This window comes from Arctopsyche grandis, chromosome 2, assembly GCF_051622035.1.
Source record: "Arctopsyche grandis isolate Sample6627 chromosome 2, ASM5162203v2, whole genome shotgun sequence".
Lineage (NCBI taxonomy): Eukaryota > Metazoa > Arthropoda > Insecta > Trichoptera > Hydropsychidae > Arctopsyche > Arctopsyche grandis.
Genome location: NC_135356.1, coordinates 26,805,828 through 26,823,386, shown reverse-complemented (window position 1 = coordinate 26,823,386; position 17,559 = coordinate 26,805,828). Strand labels below are relative to the sequence as shown.

At 31.8% G+C, this 17,559-nt stretch overlaps 1 protein-coding gene across 12 annotated transcripts in view; it reads right to left on the bottom strand.

Annotated features, from left to right (window-relative positions):
• Positions 1-352: 352 nt before the first annotated feature.
• Positions 353-17,559, bottom strand: part of LOC143921745 (protein bric-a-brac 1-like) — a 429,231-nt gene continuing 412,024 nt past the window's right edge. For 2 of the 12 annotated variants that reach the window (XM_077445130.1, XM_077445173.1), the window contains 4 exons: positions 16,203-16,260; positions 4,808-5,071; positions 3,030-3,187; positions 353-2,725 (listed from right to left, as the gene is read on the bottom strand). In XM_077445130.1, coding sequence (XP_077301256.1) covers positions 2,285-2,725; positions 3,030-3,187; positions 4,808-5,071; positions 16,203-16,260 — 921 coding nt within the window. In that variant the 3' untranslated portion in view covers positions 353-2,284. Of the gene's footprint in view, positions 2,759-3,029; positions 3,188-4,807; positions 5,075-16,202; positions 16,261-17,559 lie in introns of all 12 variants that reach the window. The other 10 variants (XM_077445175.1, XM_077445174.1, XM_077445121.1 and 7 more) reach the window with 6 other exon arrangements.

Sequence of the window (17,559 nt, the reverse complement as noted above, 5' to 3'; positions counted from 1 at the left end):
TATATATATATATATATATATATATATATATATATATATATATATATATATATATATATATATATATATATATATATATATATTATTTAAATGAAAACTACAGTCTTAAAAACTGGCCAATAATCCTCATATGTGTCTTGTAATACGTAAACACAAAAACAAATTCTTAAAATTAAATTAAAAATTATAGTATTTGTAATACGATGAACATATAATATGCATGTACGTAAATGTTTATATGTATATATATAATAAATGTGTTTATTATACTATTATATGTATATGATAATAAATGTTACAATTAAAACCGTGTGTCAAAGCTTTATATGTTTGTTGTTGTTTTTTTTTTTTTGTAGTGGGGATAATTTAAACTCAAAGGATGTACATGCATTTTTTTTCGCATTTGTTTGGATGATGATTTCTTTCAAAATGGATTGCTCTGATCACACGGTAAATAATAGTAACTTTAAAGTCATGCTCAGATATTAATAGGTATATATATATATTTTGACATTTATATAATGACAATTTAATTTGAAACTAGGTATCGATATTCTTAGAAATATGAATATTTTTTTTATATCCAAATGTTTTGGATTAGAACAGTAAATTTAGTAACTCTTTTTTTTTAATTATTTTTAACAGCTATAATAAATATACATTGCCTCAAAATCAATCAATATTACATATATAAACTATAGAGAAAAGTAAAATGGTAGGTTTTTTTTTCAAATATTTTTAAACTGTGATTCGTTTCAGAATTTGAAGTCTGTACCAACACCAATTGAATTTGAAGTCAACCAATTGCTTAGAGTTAGTTCGTATTTACTTTTTTTTTAATTTTGATTAGCAAAATTTATCGACTATCCAGTATTCATAATGACCTCAATCTCCCGAAGTCGCTATCACAATATCATCACAAAAGTGAAATTTTTTCCATAAACCACACTCTGGTATAAATAGTTAGCAGGTAAATTTTGAAAAGTTCCAAACGTCAACGAAATAAAATTTATTTTAGAACAATAAAAAAATAACTCCAGGAGACAAACGAAAATTGATGAGTATTCGGAGAGTCGGCACACAAAATAATAAGTTTTGTAGAAACAGTACGTGCCAGTATTTTATACATATAAAAATAATTGGTGACTTTTAACTAGATTAATGAAAAGAGATGTTTTCAAGTGTTTGTAGCTTGGACTCGGGTATGTTTTAATTTAATGTATTGTATGATTTAGACATACTTATTAAGCCGTAATCGATGTATTATAAACGTTGTCCAAAATTACATGCAAACAAAACAGGTGTGATGAAGAATCGCTTTTTAAAAACCGTGCGCTATTGTCAACTCTGAGAATCCCCAAATTTGAAATCAATTCATCAACAACAAAAAAAAGATGTTTCAATATTAATTAATGATCTGTAGCACTGTTCTGAAAAAATACTGCTTTCACAGTTAATTCGGTTAGAGCAAATTTAATATTATAGCTACGTCGTATACTGTAAATTCATAGTCCATCCTTAAAAATTGATGTTATAAAAGTTTTTTTTGTAAACATTTCAATGACCATATTAGCGATGGGAAAAAATGATCAGGTAACTTTGGAAAACCCTGCACAATATGTACCCTCAAAATTTTCGAATTTTATACTCTCTAAATTATAAAGTGGTCGTTTTTTTTATATAGTTTTGAAAACACTATCAAATATATGAAATTAATAATGGATAGAAAATATAATTCAAATGGTACGCTTCTCAAATTAAATTAACTAATTTGTTGAACTTTTACTTAACGGCCAGGACTGACAATGGTACTGGTTGAAATGTGAGCTTCAGAACTGAGCTATAAATGTACTGATTGTTATTTTGGTGTTCGAATGATTCAAGAATGAAATAAATAAGTAATAATTTTAAATATATACTTGAATGATAAAAAATTAAAGCACTCATTTCGTTACATTGTTATATTTTAGAGGGTGAAGTGAAAAATATAGCATGTTAAAGGTCGTTATATACTATAATATAATATATAGGCTTGCCTTGGTCGTTAAGTCGGATTTTACCAGTAATTAATCTGAAATTATTTAACAAGATTTGATGTATTCGAGAAACGTTAATCTAAATTGGTACCACTTAGTTGGGGATTGACAATGAAAGACAACGCGCACGGCCATTTGCAATCAACATGACAAAATTATAAAATGTGAAGATATTTTTTTTTAAATTGATACAGGACAGGTTTGTAATATGTATTTGGGGGAGGGATGATGATGCTGTGCGTCCGTCTTTACATCCTGGGTTCTCCGAAGGGCTCCAACTTGACAGCCAACGGTTCCTGGTCGCCGAGGACGAGTCTGGAAGGAGAGACGTTGGGGCTGCGAGCTAGGGCGTCCAACTCTTCGCGGAAGTAAGCTTCGTGGTGGGGTGGCGCGTAAGGACGGTAATGGTGCTCGGCGCCATTGCCGGGCAGCGCCAGGTGAAGCTGAGGCTCTAGGGCCAGCGGTAGGGGTTGCGGGGCTGGAGCAGGTGCTGGCAGTGGCAGTGGTTGGGGTGGAGACCCCAAGCAAGGCGAGAGGACGACCGGAGGTGCATGATGAGCTGCTGCCACCATGCTGCACATCTGCTGGCGTAGACCGTGGGCCACAGCCGCCATTGCTGCTGCGGCTGCAGATTCTGGAGACATTCCGCCATCGCTGCCATTTCCATAAGTTTGCATGTTCATGCCCTCCTGGAACATGAGTGGGCGCGTGTTAGAACACTGCTGCAAACACAACAATACCACTCAACTCCATTTTCATTTGGGGGGGGGGGCCTGCTGCCCATAAAAAAAAAAGACGTCAACACTCAAAGGGTTAAAAGGGTTGTAGGAAACTTTTCTCTACTTTAATCTTCATAAAAATGATAAAATCAAACTAAAAATAAATTTAAATTTGGTATACGTGGGATTTTTTGAAAGTTTAGTCTATTAATTTTTAAAAAAAGGACAATGGGCAAGGGAAGGTGTAAACATTAGTCAAATTAAATAAAATTACAGTTAGAGCCGGATAGTTGGGCAGCGGTTCCTCCTTGATGTGGTGTGAGTTATGAGTGTCCCGGAAGACGACAGCTCTGATGACACCTCGGATGTGCTCATCCGGCCAGACTCCCAGCAGGATCCTCTGCGGTCTGCCACGACCTTTGGGTCGTAGCTCTGCAAAATACCCCGCATTCCTATAATCTTCATTATACACAAGCAAAAACAACGACAATCGATGGCTCCATCGGTCGGACTTAGCGGCGACGCGAGCGCCACGCGGCGACGAACGCGAACCTTTCGCGACATCAACAACGCGAAATTTCCCCTATCGATGATAAACATTCATTCATGTCGAATAGTAATGGATTGTTTACATCGACGGACACAAGCTCGATTTGTGTATATCGAGAATTTTGGGTCGAGTTTGTGTGCGTCGATTCGTGTGGATGGATCATCATATAATATTAATAATGAATTAATACAATGCAGTCGCAAAATATGAGCTGTTGAATAATTTGGATTAGTATTCAATTGATAAAGACGCAATAAGAGCGATTTTCGCAAATGCAAATAAACATTTCACAATGAGCAGACGCATTACATATCCTAATTAAAAACAATATAGACAATCGCTTCAGCGCTCGCTGTACAAATTAAAATTGCTAGTTTGATGATGATGTCATTGAAAATAAAACTGTGTCAATATTTGCCGCAATAGATACGTTTGAAATAATATCATGCTTTTTCTCTAAAAACAAATTGAATTGTTATGTTTTGAATGCATGATTAATGAAGGTAAGCGCTATGCATACGAGGATCCAAACATATGAAGAAAGTGACAGGTGAATGGAAATAATAAAATTGTATAAATAATAAATCCTTCAAAATGACCGTTTTGATGAAACCGACAGGAAATATGAGATGTTTTTTTTTTAATTTTCACCGATTTTGAAGTAAATAACTTAAAAGTAATTTATATAGATGTCACTAATGCAAAACCAAATTTTCGGAACTTTCGTAGAATTAAAGTAAAATTGGCAAAGATGCAAACCAAACGTATGTCAAAAAATTTAAATATTTATTCTTTGTTTTCAAAACACAATCCCATAAAAACAATTAAAACTTTAAATAATAAAACGTTTTAAATAAAGTTGAACAGTAAATGAACATCTAATGAGAATTTTCAAAACACTGCCAATACTAACATTAATTCAACTTTTATATAATATATCGATCGATTTAAGTGATCGTATAATTTAATCAGTCAAATTTATATATTTCTAATTTATTACAATAAGAATTTTATGAAGTGAAAATTCATAACTTATCGAGATACACTTTTAAAAGTTATAATAAATATCAATAGTAAGTGTGGCTTTTGTACAATTGGAGACATTACATACTGACAATTTTAATCATTTTACTACATATTGAACTCAAAACTACCTGCATTCGAGAAATTCGAACCCCATAACCTTACTAGATAGCTGCATATAATTGGATATAAATTAAACCCATAATGTTTAGAACGTTCTGATTATAAGTGACCTTGACCTATTGACCAAATGCTGACAGTCAAATATAACTTTATCATTTTATTTCATATCGAACTCCCCACTACCTGCAGTTAAAAAAAATTCAACCCATAACCTTATTAGGTAGCTACATATCATTGAAGTACGTTCAGTTTGCATCTGTGTTTGTTGTATGAGAATTATATCTTTGGAAGCTATCATCATCGAAATTGGTTGTACCGTAGTGGTAGTTTGTTTTTGTTTGTGATTGTAGTTGTACCTGCTGCACCATCAGCGCTGGGTCCTAGCATGTTGTGGACCCTGTTGGCGTAGAGGACGAACGTCGGATAGGGTATGTCGTACTTGCGAGCTGCTTGAGAGAGGGACAGGCCCTCCTTGAGAACGGAGAAGATGGCCTCGGCCATGGTTTCTGGCCGCCAGGACTTGAGTGGTCCACGCTCGCGAAATCGCAGATTGTGCACCAGCGACTGGTTCGTATTCCAGCACTTCTGCCACATCGACTGTAATTGGTACTGGTAGCTGTCTACTGAAACGAATGCCAAAACGTCGAACACACCATTAGTCTCGTGAAGTTCTTGGCAATCAGCGAAATCAACGATTCGAGCTCAATTCATAAACGTTCGGCGGCTCGCGTCAATGGGACGCGGAACCCGGCCCGGACATGTATAAATTGACCTTGAATACTGTTCGTGGTGTAAGCTAGTGTAAATTATATCGCAAATTAAATTCATATAATGTATGTATGTATATAAATTTACACCAAATGACATGATAAATGTTAAATAATATTTCGAATTGTGTTTTATGTTTCTAACAAAACAAATTTTTTGATAAAAATCTATTCTATTCTAAATAAACAATAGCAGATTTCACTTTCGATTTATGTATTAATTCAATTAATTTAAACTTCATAATATGAAGATATGATATTATCACTATACATACTGTTCGATGGCACATTTTCGAGTGATACATTTCAGAAAATTCTCCTTTTTATTAGTTAACAAAATAAAAGAGAATATAATGCTACTTTTAAATACATTGATTGTAATTTAACACTACGAAAAGATATGATTCAAAATATTTGAAGTCTTCATCATTAATTGTCCTGAATTGTTACAAGCTCTCAAAATGTAATATAATAGAAGGCATATATATATTTTTTAATTTTATCTGCTGATAATTTCATATCTGGCTGTAAAGGAGATCTGAAGTGTATCAAAAGTGAAATCTCGCCTTTTGAAAGATTAAAAAATATACAAAACAAATATTAAAAAATTTATCTTTGTAAAAAGCGGAATTATGCTGTTTTCCGGAAAATTGGAAAATTCGACACCTAATAAACACTCTGAATATTAATTAAATCTCCTGTATGCGTTTGTGAATTATTACGATTATGTAGTTTTCCAACATTTGCTTATGTATGTATGAACTCTAACATCGCAGCAAACTCAATTATATTCTGCATACATAGAAAATAATAACAGTTACAAGTTAATTTTCTTCGTTTAAATGTATAGGTATGTTTGTGTGTATAATTTTGAATTGTTGTGATTGCGCAGCAACAGTTTTATCGTGTTAATATGGACATGTATGGTATGTGCAACCTTAGTCAGTGAGTTAAAATTTAGTATTTGTGTATATATAATACAATTAGTAGTGTGTTTATTGTGTATGCATGTGTTAGGAAAAAGTCGATCAAATGTGGCGGAAAATGGTATAGAGCGTTGCTCACTTCTAAAAGTCTGATATGGATATATTTTAGGTTTCCAATATATACAAATCTTTCGCTGAAAACCTAATAATCTATTTATTTGCTCTTATATATAATAATAATATAAAAAGAAAAACTATATCTACCGGAATAGGATTATTTGTTCTTTTCAGAAATATTTGAGCAAAAATGGTGCCTCTTCAGGAATGAGATATAATTTATAATGTTTAATGATTATCTTACGATACTATGTAAAAGAAAAAAAAGCAGGACTATGAAATATTCGCCAAGTGACTTTTACATATTGTCACTAGCAACAATTTCGACAAATTACATTATTAAATGAAACACATTTAACAAGTACGTATGTATCACTGTTTCGAATGATTCTCAAATCCACGTCTGCATACTATTTAATACCAAAATGGACCATTTGTAGTTTATTATACTATTTAGGCATTCATACCATCATAATAGTGTTTATAAAAGTACGTAAATATCACTCCATAGCAACTAATTTAATATTTTTCCGCTAGCCTTTTTGCCTCCTCGATGATCTGTTATTTGCCTGAAAAATGTTCGGACTATGAATTTTTAAAATTGAGAGTACAGAATTATTCCCAAAAAAATAAAGAAAAATCTGATGAATATTAAACTTAATTCTCTACGTACATTTAAGTAGATTGGGTGCTTAATTTTATCGTGAACTGATCTGTGAGTAATACTCATACATTATAGATGACCATTCATCAAAAAGATTAGCCATTCGTATAAAAGTAATTGTCAACGTCATGTTATTGACAGCAAAACTTACATTTCAAAATATGTATATAATAAAATCAACACTATCAAAATAAGTTAAGCTTTTTTTTAATATATATATATATATATATATATATATATATATATATATATATATATATATATATATATATATATATATATATATATATATATATATATATATATATATATATATCCTTGACATGATTTTCTCCAAAATTGAGGCCCTTCAAATAACACGGATTCCTTTCCCCCCCTTCCTTCAGCCCTGATCGAATTCAGTACTGAATACAAACCTTTTACCCTAGTCATAAAAATCAACAAAACATAAGAGAATTTCAACCGTAATCGTTTGGTCATTGTTAAGTGTGTATTTATGAAAATATAATACACATGTATATGTATTATGAATATACCTTACCCATATCCACATCTCATGCGATCCTTTATTTTCCATTAAGCAATCTCCTTTATTTTATTGTATGGATGTATGGATTTTTTTTGTGTTTTTTAAACCTGCAACGTGCTAAAGTTTCAAACCCGCATATGTCGATATGAAGCATGCTGGAGATGAAATACATAAATTGTAGCGAAAACTTTGTAACGCAGCTGTAATAAATTGAAGATTGTGAGAATTTCCAGGGCAGGTCGTTTAGATTTTCATTCAAAATACGTATGTGATATTATATTTTGACTCTTTTGAGTGTGTGTTGTTTCAATAACAGTTTCGGTCTACGCGTATATATGTATATATACTATATATATTAGTATGTATGAAGTCGAATTCCATCGCAGTTGAAATTAATTTAACTTTAAATTGACTCACTCGTTCTAAGCGAATGTGATTCAATTAAATTTGAACAAAATGATATATGAATTGAGAACCGTTTCGAAACTGACTGCGAGATATGTATGAGCACTATTATGTGTAGTATGTATGTATACGACCGATTGCAAAAGTAATGCATAAAATGAATGTATGATAAAACTTACTATAATATAAAAGTATAATTGATTTCAATGTTGAATAATCGGTTTGATATATAGTAATTGAACGGAAAATTTTCATTTAAAAAGTGTTTCAATGTTAGTTTCTGCGACGATTATGTGGGTTGGAATACATATGTATGTTAAATAGCATTATATAAATCTGTATATATGAACAAGTTCGCTGGGCAAATCTATAGTTTTTCATTTATGTAGAATTAATCAAATTTGGTATACTATCTTATGGCACTCTAACGTAGGCTGTAAGCTGCAAAATGTATCGAAATTTTTCTTCCAACTTTACTCACCCGAGTATAGCCGGGCATTTCTGGTATATAAATAAAAATAAATGCTATTTAGCCTGTTTCTCCAATATGTAAACCTACAGTTATTTTATTTATTAAGAATGACCAAACTTGGTATATTATTTTATGGTACATAAGCCTGTAAAGTTTTTCGAAAAAGTTCCATTTTTCGATTTTTTACTTTTCTTCCAACTATGTATAATTCGCCCGAATAGTGGCGGGCAACTCTGGAATATAAAGATAAATGCTGATTAGCCTGTTTATCCGCAATGTAAATCTACGGTTAAATTTTAAATCAATTTGTGCAGAAGTTTAAAAGAAATTTCAACTTAAACCAATTTTTCGAAAAAGTTCCATTTTATAAAACTTTAACCCGCCCGAATTACGGCGAGAAATTCAATTTATATAAAAATAAATTCTGGTTAGTTTGTTTATTTGCTATGTATTTAAATGTACAGCATTCCAATTATGTAGAACCACCAAATCTGGTATATTATCTAATGAATGAAACTAAAACCATTGACTACGAAATTTCACGAAAAAGTTCAATTTTTTTAAACTCAACTAAATACATAACGCCGGCCAATTATAAAATATATAGATGAAGGTTCCTTCATTTGAAAATCACAGTTTTCGATTTATAAATCATTGAATCTTTTATATTCTAAATAAGATCGTAGATTACAAAATTTTACGAAAAAATTCCACAGTCGAATTTTTTCCACTTGAATTCATCTTAGCAATGGTGGGCAGTTTTAATATACATATACGTAAAATTAGATTTTTCTCAGGTATGTAAATCTACAGTTTTTAATTTAGAGCTATCAAATTTAACTATTAAATTATTTTTTACTTTTTTTCAAACTTTCAATGAACTGAACAAAAATTAAAAAATATGGCTACTACATATAATACTACAAAATAAATAAAATAAAAACACACCATTCATCATTTTATTCTTATTAATATAAAGAGTAAATAAAAAATATAAAAAAATGACATCACAAATTGACGGAAAAATAAGTACACATATACAAAAAAAACTTATTATACAAAATGATCGTTTAAAATAAGTAGAAAAAATTTAAGCGTAAATAAAGAATATTCGTAAAAAGCTAAAATAAAATAGAGTAAGCGCACTTAGTATCTAAGAATTATTAAGTATACATGAGTATAAAAAAATAAAGAAAAATTATGCAAGGCAAAAATCATGTACCATGTTCAAATAATAATTGATAAAACTATTATTATGGAATTGGTGGTATTAAAAAGAACTTATCAATTATGTCTAAATTTAAAACTAGTAAGGCACGAAAGACGAGTGTTTCATAAAATTCAGTCGTCCGAAAAAATATTTATTATTAAAATACACACATCTGGAATGTTTTAATCATTATATTTTTCCATAGTTATTTTTTAAAAATTTATTTCTTGTACATATTAATTTCTTGTACATAAAATTTCTTGTACATATTGCTATTAATAAAACTGTGTATAAATTTAATTAACTATAATACGAACTATGTCTTGATTAAATACTAATAATTGCTATAAAATGATTGTTATTAGGAACGGATGGATTTATGACTAACATTTATTACATTATCATTATTATAACTGGTATTTATTTCATATAAAGTGGTTTGAAGTCGCGTAAAAATACTAAATGTATACTAAGATATGTATAATAAAATTTTTGATTAAGAAAAAACACTGCTATTGATTTCTTTGCCTGTCGTGTAATTTAGGCATATTATGGAACAAAAAAATAAATGCTTTGAATTTCATTATTTCATTCATATTGTAAATAAAAATTATTGACTACATATATTCAATTTATTGAAATAAAATATTGACAAGTTATTGATTGACATTTGTCATTGAAAATGTTTGATATCAGAGTTTAAACAAATACACTGTTTTACATAAAAGAAAACGTCTTGGATGAATTGTAAAATTTTGCCAACAGTAATAAATAAAAAATTGATTGCATACTTTTATAAACGTTCTGAAATATTTGTTCTGAAATACAGTTAGTATTTTAGTAAAAAAAACATTTTTTTTTCATAATTATTATACACAATTCTCTTTTCATTATTGTCTCCGTTTAATATATCTATTTGTTCACTGGAATTTCGTCTTGACATTTATTTGTTTAAGTATCTTAAAAACTACTGCATAAATACTTTTAAAATTTTTGATTTTAATGTTAAAATTTACAGAACAATGTAAAAAAAATATCACAGTATCAATACAAAAATTTTGTTTGTTTAAATGATATTTAAATAACTTTAAATAAAAAATTAAAATCAATTGCGTAAAATTCGTTATGATAAAAAATTCTAATATACAAATACTTCAGTACACGCAATTAAAATTAAGGTTATGTAAATATTTAACGCTTTTCATCGAATTAATCAAATTAAACATTAAATATTATTACGTGTGGAAATGACAGTTTGAACAGCGGTAACAAGCGAAACAGAATACAGACTGGCACCAAACAGCGAGTCATTATAATACACAAATAAAAAGAAATTATACGTTAATTTTATCGCTACACAAAATTGATATTAAACTTTAATAAAACCATATTTAAAAGCCAATAAACAATCAGACTTTGTAATTAATATTGCGATTTTTAGTCAGAAAAATAAAAATTTAATATCAATCAATTTAAAAATCGCGCCAGCCATATATCAATTATAAACGATGATATCAATAGTGAGATCCGAAAATTTACAAAATAATAAAAAAAATAATCAGTTCGAAATATTTTATAAAAAAATCGTACTACAATTTAAATTTTGAATAGTGAAATATTATCACAAAAATGAGCATTTTAAATTTAAATATACATAAATAGCTAAAAATTTTATCACAACTAATAATTTTCTTTATGAGCTGCACAATGGACTTTATGCTAAAAAAAGTAGTATATATTTTACTACAGACCACATTCGAAATAACTAATACGTATTGAGCAACTTTTTTCATTCAAATTTTGTTCGTTCTAATTTAACGTATAAAATTATGTCTATAAAATTAACATTCTTTTCATATACTTAACTGGTACATATAGTTAACCCCTTTTATTAATAACTTTAATACTGACATATTTTATAAAAACTTACACGTAATAAAGCAGAGGGAAAGGCACTTTTCATATTACATAAATCTAAAATTTCATTTTATTATACTTGAATCTGTTTTTTTCTAATATACAAACATATGCTTTTCGGATTCCAATAGATAAAGATGAGATTCTTGATTGTCTTTTAATTTAAAATTTAAATACATATAAATATACACCAACCAGAACGTATCCCACGAGAATGATTAATCTTTCGGCAAAAAATTAATAATGATTAGGAAAAAGGTTTCTAATATATAAGATGTATATATTGAGTAATTAGCAGAAATGCAAATAACCAGCAATTTGGATAAACCAAAAAATAAGAATGCAATCAAATTTTAGAACATCTCAATGTTTCTAGCCGAAATTCTATTTTATTCATTTTAAAAATACAGTCGATGATACAATGATTTATATTTAAAAAAAAAAATCAGTTACATTACATCATGGTTTCCACTGCTGTGGAATGATATGATTTAAAAAACTAATTTTCGAAAAATGTTTTACGATTCATTCGTTGAATTAAAGCTGTTGCATTTTTAGCAAGATATATCATATTTTCCAAGGTTATTTTAATTTATGCATTTTTGACCGTATAACGAGGTATTGGCGTATGATTATTTATAAATTGATCTAACAAATTAATTAAACTAGTAAAAAGTAAGCTACGGACACATTCCGGTCGTAGTATAAACATATAAAAAAAGGACGGGATCAACAAGCGAGGATGAAAGTGAAGCCTAGCTGCACGCCAGGCTGAAAGTTGTGCCGTCAGGCAGGTGAATCAACATCCAATTGGAAAGGAGTCAGATTAGAATCTGAAGAGTTGGAGCGAGGCGATGCGGAAGGAATCGGAGAATTGGAAGGTCGATAGTACAGCGAGACTATAGCATGCTTCTTGCAGAAAGCCCACCACCAACGAAATCCGGCATGTCCGGTGAAGGCAAAGTCCGGATCTCGACGTCTGCGCAGTCTCTGTACGAAATCCAGGACTTCGGGCAGTGGCCTGCGAGTGCGTCTGTTGTGGGGCAGGGCAGATACTTCGCAGCAGAACTCAAGCACGTGGCGTTCCTCGGTAGGGCTTAGAGCAGCCTCCTCCAGGACTACCATGCGTCGAGTCTTGCCTAGGATATTGTCGTAGAGGGTCCCCTTCGGTATGTTGTACCTGGTGGCAGCTTGGGTGAACCGCATGCGCTGAGTGACGACAGATTGGATGGCCTGGTGAAGCTGGCTCTGGGTCCACGTAGGTGCCTTCGGCTTGCCCTGGTAATCTACATCAACCACAACACCACTCTCACAACATTTGCCCTAGTGTATGTCCAGTTTCCAATAGTCTATGCCCAGCATATGCCATCGGTGACCGGTTGCACTCGGATCGCATTCAGTTACAAATATATACTTAAAGTGTGTTTCTGATGTATGCGAAGCGCCGCGGCGTTGTACCTTCAAACATTCCTAGGCCATTTTTTGCGATGCGAAAATTGTTACAATATAGACTTTGGAATAAAAACAATATTTAAAGTTATTAGGGCGAAATCACACAGGGAAGAACGGCACGTCGTGTGCTTGGCTCCCTGCTGTGGGTGGTCTGCTACAGTTCTTCAAATATAGGATACACCGTTATTGATCCAAGGATACAATTTAACCGAAAACACTCCAGGGGGTGATTTTGGAACAGTGCGTGCTGGGCGTGCCATGAATCTATGCAAGGCACGCCATATTTTTTTCGCACGTTAAAAAAAAATTCTAAAAAAAACCATGTGCCACGTTCACTGTATGTATGTTTTCGCCCTTATAGTCAAGACTTGACTGGTTCAAAGAAAAAGTGTAGGAAGACAGGTAAAACGCACATGCTGTCCCTTATATCCCTTACATTATACATTTTTTTTGTATAGCCATAGTGACGACTTGGAACTACTCTGTAATGTCACTATGGCAAAATTGTAATATATAAGTAAAAAAATCTCATCTCGACCAATAGCATTTCGCACGTACAATGTTTTATTGTCTGTAAGCAATGGTATTAGTCGAGAGGTGGTGTAAGAGACAGCATGTAGGTTTTTCTACAGCGGACCAACTAGTATAGTCTCCTGCATACAGTTCCTCCTAGTCTACAGTCATACGAAAATTATCGATTGTAAACAGATGCATATTAAAATCAAACTTATTCCGATTCGTCACACACAGTAACACTATTTAAGACGCATAAATTGACTTTAATAATACTCACCTTTGTTGTATGGGCCTTGGCAATGCATCAGAAACATCAAAACACTAAAAGGAAATATTATGATCTACACAGAATTGCGCCCATAAAATGCTTATTACCGTACATACATACCGCATACAAAATCGAGTCACAAAGAAAAAAAAAGTATAATTAGTTGAGCGGGCGACTTATGCGAGGCTTGGACCCGCAAGACTAAGGGCGAAAACACACTGGGTGGTATGGGACGTCTCGTGTCCTTGGCTTCCCGCTGTGACCGAATTCGGTTGTACTTGCACGTGCACAATGCATATGTTTGCATATCCATATGCAACCGGCAAGTTTCTCCAACATTTCTTCAAATATGGGATTCACCGTTATCGATCACTGTCAAGCAAGGATAAATACAAGAATAAAATACCACCGAAAACACTCCGGGGGGTGATTTTTGGGACGGTGTACCATATATTTGGTCTAGGGATACTGCGTTTTATTCGCATGTTTAAAAGTATCTAAAAAAACATGCACCACGTACCACTCAGTGTGTTTTCGCCCTTTAGCTCGTCGCACGGCAACAACCCAGCATCGTCAACCTCAATCTTGAATCTATTTTATTACATACATACATATTTGTAAAACATATGCGCTCCATTCACGAAGGCCTGTCCCACTCCTCGTAAATATGTGCAATTTCTAGCAATCGTATATTTTCCGTAGAGTGGGGGTAAGCCGTCGTAAATATAACGACTTCTAAATGCCTTTACTTATCGACAGAAGTAAGTATACAGTGTGTATGCAGGAATACTTGACAAACTCATTAAATAGACAATTAAGATACGACGATACGAGTGCAATAGGTCAATATTTTACGTATATACATACATACATTTATATGCATGTAGATAGTTTCATACATCTCTCGACGAGCTTTGAATAAAATTAACCAAACACTTGCAGATTTATATACATATGCATGTGTTTGTGCAGGACAAGTTTTGGGGTATGTGTGTGTGTGTGTGTGTGTGTGTGTGTGTGTGTGTGTGATGCAGTGGAATGCAATTCAATGCAAGCACACACTGTAGCACATTCACATATTTCATTTTGCAGTGGAAACGACTGCCTGCACGCTTAATGAATGCCACACGTATTATATGTAATGTGGTTACAAGAGTAAGCCCTCTTATCCTTGGTCTGCAAGTGTTTGTATAATTTCGTGGTGGAGCGATGCTTACTATGCAAACGAGCGAGTCGTGATGAGTGTTTTGATGATTTTTTTTTACTTGTCTATTGATTACATTGCGACAGTCTATTACTGTTGTATTACAAAAAAGAACGAATAAGATTCGGAGTGATTCGGACCCATTGAGCATGAATATAATAAAGTGCAATCAAAATGAGTATTAAAATCGGCAATTATAGTCGATCCGATGTAGCAGATCCACTGTTAACATTTCTAACAATTTAATCATAATTATTATAAAATCTTAGCTTCAAATGTACACATAATGAAGATTTTATAATAATTAAATATAAGCTAAATATGTATAAATTAATTAAATTAATTTGAATAATATTTAAATTTAAATATAAATAATAATAATAAATATATATACCTATATAAAGATTTAAAACATTTAAATATAAATAATAATAAATAAATAATATTTAATTTAAATAAGCAAAATAAGGATCAATTTTACATATCATATTGATGCTCAGTAGACCGATAATAACACTGATTGGACCTTATAATATATTGCAAAATAAACAAAACAATTTAAACACTCACTCATTTGCATATAAGTTTGTTACTACAGTATAAAAAAAATACAAAATATTTATAACTTAATAAATAATTAATTATATATATATAGATATAAATATAAAGCCAAGCACACATTTCGTTTGATTTTTCACATTTCTGCAAAATTTCCACAGTTGCCGCAATGTGCACAAGGCTTTATTAGCATCTACTCATATGCATACATAGTAAATAAATAATAAAAAATAAACCAAATTACAATTTTGTATCGTATTTTGCAACGATAAATTAAATATGCAACAGAACCCTGCTTTGGGGAACATTGTTGCAATTATATAGTGCTGTAATAAAGTCCTGAAACATGAGCGAGCGAGCACACTATAATATAATATACCACACTTTTATTTGGCCCATATATGTATATAATTATTGCATTATATTGCATCATGAAAGGTGTGCACAATGTATGCACGCATACTGTATACCTTAAAGTCAACGAACACACAGTGTTGGATGTGCATACGTGTGTGTGTGTGTTTGTGAGTCGATCTTATGTTTATTTTACGCCATTTCGATCGACTTTTTTGTTGTTGTTTTGTGTGTTTTTGTTATGTGCTTAAATTGTGGTGTGAGTGAATTTAGCGTACGCTGGCTATAATATATTTTTTTTGTTTTTTTTTTTTATTATTTTTGGAAGTTGGTGCACGCATTTAAGTTTGTCAGTGCAACCAGAAGGTGCCGATCTGTGTCGGCAAACTCACCGGCAAGCGAAGAAGTAGAAGCTCCGAGCCAGCCATGGCTGTTCTCAAGCAGTTTAGCCTAAAACAAAAAAACAAAAACATAAGTAAATGTAATTTAAAATCGGTACGAGTTTCTGGACGAATGGATGTGACGTTGACAGCCTGTAGCCCTTTTATCAAACAGATAAGGCTGTGCTAATTTTGCAAATATTAATTCTTTTTTTTTTTTTTAAATAATTTAACCCTTTGAGGTTGGCATTATTAAGAATGGCTTTATATCACAGTCGAACCAATCTAGCGTGAGACTTGCGTAAAATGTATTCAACTTGCACTCGATTCGCGATATTATATAGTTAAATAAAAAATATAAAGAAATGATTTTACGTCCTTACAGTGTTACAAAACATTGCAAGAATGCGACAGCATGCTCGGTTCTCGTAAGTCTCACGCTATATCGGATCTATAACAGTATAATAAAATTCTGTTTAAATTTATAAGTAAATTCTGATCATTATATTGAAGATTTAAATTCTCAAAATTTTTATAAATTTATACCGTACATATTAAATCATCCCTTTAAACCCGTATGCCGAAGTTTCTGACACATACGAGCATATATGAATGATATTTAATAAATTTCTACCCATTTAAGGTTTATTCATACTATTCAGCATTGCAAGGTAACAGCTCGAAAACAGCAGTACACGGAAAAGACTACTCTTATTCATACTATATAGCATCGCACGTTTCGACACAATCAGACTTGTTTTTGCTGAGTGCAAGGTAAAATAGGCTCACATACATATATACATTACAGAGCGCGTCGATACGGCGTAATATTGCTTGCGTTGTATCGTCGAATCGATATTGTCACAATATTTATTTTTATTTTTTTATGTATTTTGTTAGGAAAATTTACGTTTAAAATATGACGTTTCATATGCGCAAGCGCACTTTCATTAGTTAGTTAGTTAGTTAAAATATACGGCACGCAATACTGTGACGTATATTTTCAAAGTGTCCAAAAAATACCGATATGCCACGGGGACATGTACTACTGTATAATATTAATAGATTGTGTCAGCTACTGCTGTTATGTCCACGCCACGTACATATTACGGAACGGTTCGGTGATTATTTCGCACAAAACGATCTCGCACACGTTATTAAAATTTCGATCGTGGAACATCTAGAACTTGAAATTCACAAGAAATATCATGCCAAAGAGAGCTCGAGTGCCAGATATTCCATATTCGCAATTTTCATGTGCGCGATCGCAATGTGCGAATTAAGGTCTGTTCATACCTATCTAGCATGACCCGTATCCAGCAGGTGTCATGCAAGTGCGGATAGTATTCTTTGGTACATTATATGGACG